This window comes from Procambarus clarkii, chromosome 12 (genome assembly GCF_040958095.1).
Source record: "Procambarus clarkii isolate CNS0578487 chromosome 12, FALCON_Pclarkii_2.0, whole genome shotgun sequence".
Lineage (NCBI taxonomy): Eukaryota > Metazoa > Arthropoda > Malacostraca > Decapoda > Cambaridae > Procambarus > Procambarus clarkii.
Window position 1 is genome coordinate 8,631,065 of NC_091161.1, and position 10,000 is coordinate 8,641,064.

General features: G+C 44.3%; 1 protein-coding gene across 1 annotated transcript in view; it reads left to right on the plus strand.

Annotated features, from left to right (window-relative positions):
* The window catches only part of LOC138363856 (cylicin-1-like), a 120,708-nt gene that overhangs the window by 54,393 nt on the left and 56,315 nt on the right, over nt 1–10,000 (plus strand). The window contains exon 3 of the mRNA XM_069323217.1: nt 4,868–4,918. Coding sequence (XP_069179318.1) covers nt 4,868–4,918 — 51 coding nt within the window. The remainder of the gene's footprint in view (nt 1–4,867; nt 4,919–10,000) is intronic.

The window sequence follows — 10,000 nt, forward strand, 5'->3', positions numbered from 1 at the left end:
AGAGGAAGAGGAATAAGAGTGTGAAACGTAGTGAAAGTAGAATGTGTAATAATATACCTTAACTTCCAAACTAATTCTAATAAGTCCGGTCGGCCGAGTAGACAGCACGCTGGACTTGTGATCCTGTGGTCCCGGGTTCGATTCCGGGCGTCGGCGAGAAACAATGGGACAGAGTTTCTTTCACCCTATGCCCCTGTTACCTAGCAGTAAAATAGGTACCTGGGTGTTAGTCAGCTGTCACGGGCTGCTTCCTGGGGGTGGAGGCCTGGTCGAGGACCGGGCCGCGGGGACACTAAAGCCCCGAAATCATCTCAAGATAACCTCAAGATAACACTATATCAAACTTTCAGCACTTGGCACTTGGCTAACTTTTCAGTATGATAAGCCATTTTATTTCATTTTGTAATTACCGAAAAACATTTGACGCTAAAGCAATGGTCTAAGTGTTATATATCAGCTTGTACACTCCAGTGGCTTGGTGTGCAGTTATGCCATCGTTAAATGATATAAACATTCATAACAGCGTCTGGCAGGTCTGAGCTCGATCCCCGAGCGTCCAGTAGGTTAGGCTCCATTTCTTTGCTCTGTCCTGCAATCCTATCCTCGTATCACGTGTGGTTAACCGTTTGATAAGTTTCTAGCTAGTCTGATTAATCAATTAATGTAATGGAATTGACGGATTGGCAATTAAGGACCTTGTTGCATGCGTCCAGGCAGCCAGTCGAAGGCCAGTTAACGTTGCACATTTATCGACCTCTGTGGCCAGCCTCAGCTCCGGCTCCACTCTTGTACAGAGAAGTTTAATGAAGACATATTGGATTTATTGGAAAGCATTATTCCGTTTTCTCTGATGGATGTTAAGGTAAAGACACTTACCATTTTCTTTGATGGAAGTTAAGGTAAACTTAATTACTATTTTTATATGACGGAAGTTAAGGTAAACTCACTTATCATTTTATATGACGGAAGTTAAGGTAAACTCACTTATCATTTTACGTGACGGAAGTTAAGGTAAACTCACTTATCATTTTCTATGACGGAAGTTAAGGTAAACTCACTTACCATATACTATCTGCCATGTTCATATTCAGTTGAAGAGTTCATATTAACTTGATTACTCTCATAGTGCCGCTACAATGTGCATTAAATTGTGACTCAGATGCACTTACCAATTTCTCAAGTTACCCGTCAGTGACACTTACCAACTTCTCAAGCTATTGGTAATATTACCTCACTTTCTTAAGTTGTTGGACTTATATACTTCCAACATCTCAAGTAAGGTGTGCTTCACAGTGGGTGTTTGTTCAGTAAGGTGTGCTTCACAGAAGGTGAATGTTCAGTAAAGTGTACTTCACAGTGGGTGTATGTTCAGTAAGGTGTGCTTCACAGTGGGTGTTTGTTCAGTAAAGTGTACTTCACAGTAGGTGTATGTTCAGTAAGGTGTGCTTCACAGTGGGTGTATGTTCAGTAAGGTGTGCTTCACAGTGGGTGTATGTTCAGTAAAGTGTACTTCACAGTAGGTGTATGTTCAGTAAGGTGTGCTTCACAGTGGGTGTATGTTCAGTAAGGTGTGCTTCACAGTGGGTGTTTGTTCAGTAAGGTGTGCTACACAGATGATGAATGTTCAGTAAAGTGTACTTCACAGTGGGTGTATGTTCAGTAAGGTGTGCTTCACAGTAGGTGTATGTTCAGTAAGGTGTGCTTCATAGTGGGTGTTTGTTCAGTAAAGTGTACTTCACAGTAGGTGTATGTTCAGTAAGGTGTGCTTCACAGTGGGTGTTTGTTCAGTAAGGTGTGCTACACAGATGATGAATGTTCAGTAAAGTGTACTTCACAGTGGGTGTATGTTCAGTAAGGTGTGCTTCACAGTGGGTGTATGTTCAGTAAGGTGTGCTTCACAGTAGGTGTATGTTCAGTAAGGTGTGCTTCATAGTGGGTGTATGTTCAGTAAGGTGTGCTTCACAGTGGGTGTATGTTCAGTAAGGTGTGCTTCACAGTGGGTGTATGTTCAGTAAGGTGTGCTTTACAGTGGGTGTATGTTCAGTAAGGTGTGCTTCACAGTGGGTGTATGTTCAGTAAGGTGTGCTTCACAGTGGGTGTATGTTCAGTAAGGTGTGCTTCACAGTGGGTGTATGTTCAATAAAGTGTACTTCACAGTGGGTGTTTGTTCAGTAAGGTGTACTTCACAGTGGGTGTATGTTCAGTAAGGTGTACTTCACAGTGGGTGTATGTTCAGTAAGGTGTACTTCACAGTGGGTGTATGTTCAGTAAGGTGTACTTCACAGTGGGTGTATGTTCAGTAAGGTGTGCTTCACAGTGGGTGAATGTTCAGTAAGGTGTGCTTCACAGTGGGTGCATGTTCAGTAAGGTGTGCTTCACAGTGGGTGCATGTTCAGTAAAGTTTACTTCACAGTGGGTGTATGTTCAGTAAGGTGTGCTTCACAGTGGGTGTATGTTCAGTAAGGTGTGCTTCACAGTGGGTGTATGTTCAGTAAAGTGTGCTTCACAGTGGGTGTATGTTCAGTAAAGTTTACTTCACAGTGGGTGTATGTTCAGTAAGGTGTGCTTCACAGTGGGTGTATGTTCAGTAAGGTGTGCTTCACAGTGGGTGTATGTTCAGTAAAGTGTGCTTCACAGTGGGTGTATGTTCAGTAAGGTGTGCTTCACAGTGGGTGTATGTTCAGTAAAGTGTGCTTCACAGTGGGTGTTTGTTCAGTAAGGTGTGCTTCACAGTGGGTGTATGTTCAGTAAGGTGTGCTTCACAGTGGGTGTATGTTCAGTAAAGTGTGCTTCACAGTGGGTGTTTGTTCAGTAAGGTGTGCTTCACAGTGGGTGTATGTTCAGTAAAGTGTGCTTCACAGTGGGTGAATAAACAACGACAGCTGTCAGAAGAGTAATACAGCACAATATAACATTTCTTCCAAAACCCCTCGACTGCGCAAAACGTTCCAAAACCCCTCGACTGCGCAAAACGTTCCAAAACCCCTCGACTGCGCAAAACGTTCCAAAACCCCTCGACTGCGCAAAACGTTCCAAAACCCCTCGACTGCGCAAAACGTTCCAAAACCCCTCGACTGCGCAAAACGTTCCAAAACCCCTCGACTGCGCAAAACGTTCCAAAACCCCTCGACTGCGCAAAACGTTCCAAAACCCCTCGACTGCGCAAAACATTCCAAAACCCCTCGACTGCGCAAAACGTTCCAAAACCCCTCGACTGCGCAAAACGTAAACTATCAATTACTTTTCAACTTCACGTCTATTGCATTCTTCTCCCTTTTATAGTTGTCTGGTTTTCATGCTTATACAGGAAGACTATACAATCTATATTATATAATCAATAACATTGCAAGAGATTGTTTTATATATTTTGTGTTCCCCTCAAAGCAGAGTATGAGAGGGAATATTACACAGTTTCTATATTTTTAAGAAATGAACAGTTATGAAATAACACTTCCCAGGAACTTAATTGTGCTACCAACTTACCAACAACTATAATTGTGTTACCAGTAAGTTCCAAGCCATTGCGAACTGTCCGTCAAAGTACCCAAAGCTACTGAAAGCTATCACTAGCTACCCAACGCTACTGAAAGCTACCCAAAGTTACCCAAAGACACGCAAAGCTACTGAAAGCAACTGAAAGCTACCCAAAGCTACTGAAAGCAACTGAAAGCTACCCAAAGCTACTGAAAGCAACTGAAAGCTACCCAAAGCTACTGAAAGCTACCCAAAGCTACCAAAAGCTACCCAAATATTCCTAGCATTACGTAAGTAATTAAGAACTATGATGATATTGACTCACTATAATGTTGGTGCTGAATGTACAACATGAAAAAACTATATTTTTACCCTGAAATAATAATATAATTTTATAACAAAATTAAAGGAACCTAAATGGCAGACGACGCCACAGTAAGTCAACGATCCAAGCGACAATGTTGTGGACTTTGGGTCATTAGATGGACCAAATTTCATCATAAAATTATATTATTTCAAAATAATGTTTTTTTTCATATTGTACATTCAGCACCAACATTATAGTGAGTAAATATCATAGTTCTTGATAGCGGCAACCAGGAGGCCTGGTCGACGACCGGGCCGCGGGGACGCTAAGTTCCGGAAGCACCTCAAGGTAACCTCAAGGTTACTTACGTAATGCTAGGAAGATTTGGGTAGCTTTGGGTAGTATTCAGTAGCTTTTAGTAGCATCCAGTAGCTTTGGGTAGCTTTCAGTAGCTTTGGGTAGCTTTCAGTAGCTTTGGGTAGTATTCAGTAGCTTTTAGTAAGCATCCAGTAGCTTTCAGTAGCTTTGGGTAGTATTCAGTAGCTTTTAGTAAGCATCCAGTAGCTTTGGGTAGCTTTCAGTAGCTTTGGGTACCTTTCAGTAGCTTTGGGTACCTTTCAGTAGCTTTCAGTAGCTTTGGGTAGCTTTCAGTAGCTTTGGGTAGCTTTCAGTAGCTTTGGGTACCTTTCAGTAGCTTTGGGTACCTTTCAGTAGCTTTCAGTAGCTTTGGGTACCTTTCAGTAGCTTTGGGTACCTTTCAGTAGCTTTCAGTAGCTTTGGGTACCTTTCAGTAGCTTTGGGTACCTTTCAGTAGCTTTCAGTAGCTTTGGGTACCTTTCAGTAGCTTTGGGTACCTTTCAGTAGCTTTCAGTAGCTTTGGGTACCTTTCAGTAGCTTTGGGTAGCTTTGGGTAATCGGACGGAGCAGTCGCCATGGCTTGGTGCTTACTCCTCATAATTACCTTACTTCTCGTGTGGCAAAATAAACATTGACGATGCTTAATGTCTTGCTTGGGTTTTCAGGTCTTGTTTTACTTAATTATTTAAGTAACACTGTTCTCGTTCTCCCTCTCTTTCTCCCCAGCAGATGGTCATCGAGGGCTTCGATATTGAGAAGTTCAGAAAAGCGAATCTACGGGTGAGTAGAAGATATTGTTTTGCTTTCTGTTTGTTTGTGTGTGTGTGTTTGTGTGTGTGTGTGTGTGTGTGTGTGTTTGTGGGTGTGTGTGTGTGTGTGTGTGTGTGTGTGTGTGTGTGTGTGTGTGTGTGTGTGTGTGTGTGTGTGTGTGTGTGTGTGTGTGTGTGTGTGTGTGTGTGTGTGTGTGTGTGTGTGTGTGTGTGTGTGTGCACTCACCTAGTTGTGTCTGCAAGATCGAGCATTGACTCTTGGATAGTCTTGTGTGTGTGTGCGTGTGTGTGTGTACTCACCTAGTTGTGTTTGCGGGGGTTGAGTTCTGGCTCTTTGGTCCCGCCTCTCAACTGTCAATCAACTGGTGTACAGGTTCCTGAGCCTATTGGGCTCTATCATATCTACACTTGAAACTGTGTATGGAGTCAGCCTCCACCACATCACCCCCTAATGCATTCCATTTGTCAACCACTCTGACACTAAAAAAGTTCTTTCTAATATCTCTGTGGCTCATTTGGGAACTCAGTTTCCACCTGTGTCCCCTTGTGCGTGTTCCCCTTGTGTTAAATAGACTGTCTTTATCTACCCTATCAATCCCCTTCATAATCTTGAATGTGGTGATCATGTCCCCCCTAACTCTTCTGTCTTCCAGCGAAGTGAGGTTTAATTCCCGTAGTCTCTCCTCGTAGCTCATACCTCTCAGCTCGGGTACTAGTCTGGTGGCAAACCTTTGAACCTTTTCCAGTTTAGTCTTATCCTTGACTAGATATGGACTCCAAGCTGGGGCTGCATACTCCAGGATTGGCCTGACATATGTGGTATACAAAGTTCTGAATGATTCTTTACACAAGTTTCTGAATGCCGTTCGTATGTTGGCCAGCCTGGCATATGCCGCTGTATGTGTGTGTGTGTTTGTGTGTGTGTGTGTGTGTGTGTGTTTGTGTGTGTGTGTGTGTGTGTGTGTTTGTGTGTGTGTGTGTGTGTGTGTGTTTGTGTGTGTGTGTTTGTGTGTGTGTGTTTGTGTGTGTGTGTGTGTGTGTGTGTGTGTGTTTGTGTGTGTGTGTGTGTGTGTGTGTGTGTGTGTGTGTGTGTGTGTGTGTGTGTGTGTGTGTGTGTGTGTGTGTGTGTGTGTGTGTGTGTGTGTGTGTGTGTGTGTGTGTGTGTGTGTGTGTGTGTGTGTGTGTGTGTACTCACCTAGTTGTACTCACCTAGTTGTGTCTGAAGGATCGAGCATTGACTCTTGGATCCCGCCTTTCGAGCATCGGTTGTTTACAGCAATGACTCCTGTCCTATTTCCCTATCATACCTGGTTTTAAAATTATGAATAGTATTTGCTTCCACAACCTGTTCCTGAAGTGCATTCCATTTCCCCACTACTCTCACGCTAAAAGAAAACTTCCTAACATCTCTGTGACTCATCTGAGTTTCAAGCTTCCATCCATGTCCCCTCGTTCTGTTACTATTCCGTGTGAACATTTCGTCTATGTCCACTCTGTCAATCCCTCTGAGTATCTTATACGTTTCTATCATGTCCCCCCTCTCCCTTCTTCTTTCTAGTGTCGTAAGGCACAGTTCCCTCAGGCGCTCCTCATACCCCATCCCTCGTAGCTCTGGGACGAGTCTCGTTGCAAACCTCTGAACCTTTTCCAGTTTCATTATATGCTTCTTCAGATGGGGACTCCATGATGAGGCGGCATACACACACACGATGTGTGTGTGTGTGTGTGTGTGTGTGTGTGTGTGTGTGTGTGTGTGTGTGTGTGTGTGTGTGTGTGTGGGTGTGTGTGTGTGTGTGTGTGTGTGTGTGTGTGTGTGTGTGTGTGTGTGTGTGTGTGTGTGTGTGTGTGTGTGTGTGTGTGTGTTTGTGTGTGTGTGTGTGTGTGTGTGTGTGTGTGTGTGTGTGTGTGTGTGTGTGTGTGTGTGTGTGTGTGTGTGTGTGTGTGTGTGTGTGTGTGTGTGTGTGTGTGTGTTTGTGTGTGTGTGTGTGTGTGTGTGTGTGTGTGTGTGTGTGTGTGTGTGTGTGTGTGTGTGTGTGTGTGTGTGTGTGTGTGTGTGTACTCACCTAGTTGTGTTTGCGGGGGTTGAGCTCTGGCTCTTTGGTCCCGCCTCTCAACCGTCAATCAACAGGTGTACAGATTCCTCAGCCTATCGGGTTCTGTCATATCTACACTTGAAACTGTGTATGGAGTCAGCCTCCACCACATCACCCCCTAATGCATTCCATTTGTCAACCACTCTGACACTAAAAAAGTTCTTTCTAATATCTCTGTGGCTCATTTGGGCACTCAGTTTCCACCTGTGTCCCCTTGTGCGTGTTCCCCTTGTGTTAAATAGACTGTCTTTATCTACCCTATCAATCCCCTTCAGAATCTTGAATGTGGTGATCATGTCCCCCCTAACTCTTCTGTCTTCCAGCGAAGTCAGGTTTAATTCCCGTAGTCTCTCCTCGTAGCTCATACCTCTCAGCTCGGGTACTAGTCTGGTGGCAAACCTTTGAACCTTTTCCAGTTTAGTCTTATCCTTGACTAGATATGGACTCCATGCTGGGGCTGCATACTCCAGGATTGGCCTGACATATGTGGTATACAAAGTTCTGAATGATTCTTTACACAAGTTTCTGAATGCCGTTCGTATGTTGGCCAGCCTGGCATATGCCGCTGATGTTATCCGCTTGATATGTGCTGCAGGAGACAGGTCTGGCGTGATATCAACCCCCAAGTCTTTTTCCTTCTCTGACTCCTGAAGAATTTCCTCTCCCAGATGATACCTTGTATCTGGCCTCCTGCTCCCTACACCTATCTTGATTACATTACATTTGGTTGGGTTAAACTCTAACAACCATTTGTTCGACCATTCCTTCAGCTTGTCTAGGTCTTCTTGAAGCCTCAAACAGTCCTCTTCTGTTTTAATCCTTCTCATAATTTTAGCATCGTCCGCAAACATTGAGAGAAATGAATCGATACCCTCCGGGAGATCATTTACATATATCAGAAACAAGATAGGACCGAGTACAGAGCCCTGTGGGACTCCACTGGTGACTTCACGCCAATCGGAGGTCTCACCCCTCACCGTAACTCTCTGCTTCCTATTGCTTAGATACTCCCTTATCCACTGGAGCACCTTACCAGCTACACCTGCCTGTCTCTCCAGCTTATGTACCAGCCTCTTATGCGGTACTGTGTCAAAGGCTTTCCGACAATCCAAGAAAATGCAGTCCGCCCAGCCCTCTCTTTCTTGCTTAATCTGTGTCACCTGATCGTAGAATTCTATCAAGCCTGTAAGGCAAGATTTACCCTCCCTGAATCCATGTTGGCGATTTGTCACGAAGTCCCTTCTCTCCAGATGTGTTACCAGGTTTTTTCTCACGATCTTCTCCATCACCTTGCATGGTATACAAGTCAAGGACACTGGCCTGTAGTTCAGTGCCTCTTGTCTGTTGCCCTTTTTGTATATTGGGACCACATTCGCCGTCTTCCATATTTCTGGTAGGTCTCCCGTCTCTAGTGACTTACTATACACTATGGAGAGTGGCAAGCAAAGTGCCTCTGCACACTCTTTCAGTACCCATGGTGAGATCCCATCTGGACCAACAGCCTTTCTAACATCCAGATCCAGCAGGTGTCTCTTGACCTCCTCTCTCGTAATTTCGAACTCCTCCAAGGCCGCCTGGTTTACCTCCCTTTCTCCTAGCACAGTGACCTCACCCTGTTCTATTGTGAAGACCTCCTGGAACCTCTTGTTGAGTTCCTCTCTGTCATTCTCTGTATACCTGTCCTCGCCTGTTCTAAGTTTCAATACCTGTTCTTTCACTGTTGTTTTCCTTCTGATGTGACTGTGGAGTAGCTTTGGTTCGGTCTTGGCTTTGTTTGCTATATCATTTTCAAAATTTTTCTCTGCTTCTCTTCTCACCCTGACGTACTCATTCCTGGTTCTCTGGTATCTCTCTCTGCTTTCTGGTGTTCTGTTATTCCGGAAGTTCCTCCACGCCTTTTTGTTCAGTTTCTTCGCTTCCATACATGCCCTATTATACCATGGATTCTTCTGTTGCTTCTCGGATTTTTCCCTTTGGGCCGGGATGAACCTGTTTACTGCCTCCTGACACTTTTGGGTAACATAGTCCATCATACCCTGTACAGACTTGTCTCTGAGGTCTGTGTCCCAAGGTATTTCACTTAGGAAACTTCTCATCTGTTCATAATTCCCCTTTCGGTATGCCAGCCTTTTGATTCCTAGTTCTTTTTGGGGGGAGATAAGTCCTAGTTCTACCAGGTACTCAAAGTTCAATACACTGTGGTCACTCATTCCCAAGGGCGCTTCCATCTTAACTTCCCTTATATCCCATTCATTTAGGGTAAATATCAAATCAAGCATTGCTGGTTCATCTTCTCCTCTCATTCTTGTTGGTTCTTTGGTGTGCTGGCTTAGAAAGTTTCTTGTTGCCACGTCCAGCAGCTTAGCTCTCCATGTTTCTGGTCCTCCATGCGGGTCTCTGTTCTTCCAATCTATCTTCCCATGGTTGAAGTCTCCCATAATTAGTAGTCCAGATCCATTCCTGCTAGCAACAATAGCTGCTCTTTCTATTATGTTAATGGTGGCCATGTTGTTTCTATCATATTCTTGTCTAGGTCTTCTGTCATTTGGTGGTGGATTATATATGACTGCGACTATAATTTTTTTCCCTCCATTTGTTACAGTACCTGCTATGTAGTCACTGAAACCTTCACAGCCCTGAATATCCATCTCCTCAAAATCCCAGCCTTTTCTTACCAGCAGAGCTACACCACCCCCACCTCTTCCTTCCCTCTCTTTCCTCATAACATAATAGTCCTGTGGGAACACTGCATTTGTTATCGTTTTCGTGATCTTTGTTTTTGTGAGGGCTATTATGTCTGGGTTTCCCTCTAGTACCAGTTCTCCAAGCTCATTTGCTTTATTTGTAATTCCATCTATGTTAGTGTACATCGCTTTGAGGCTCACTTTCTTCTGTCCCTTCTCAAATCGCCTCCTTGGTGAGTGTTCTGCTGGTGGGGGAGGCTGTTCCATGGGTGTGAGGACCTGTGAGGTGGATAACAGGGTCTCAGAGGATACTGG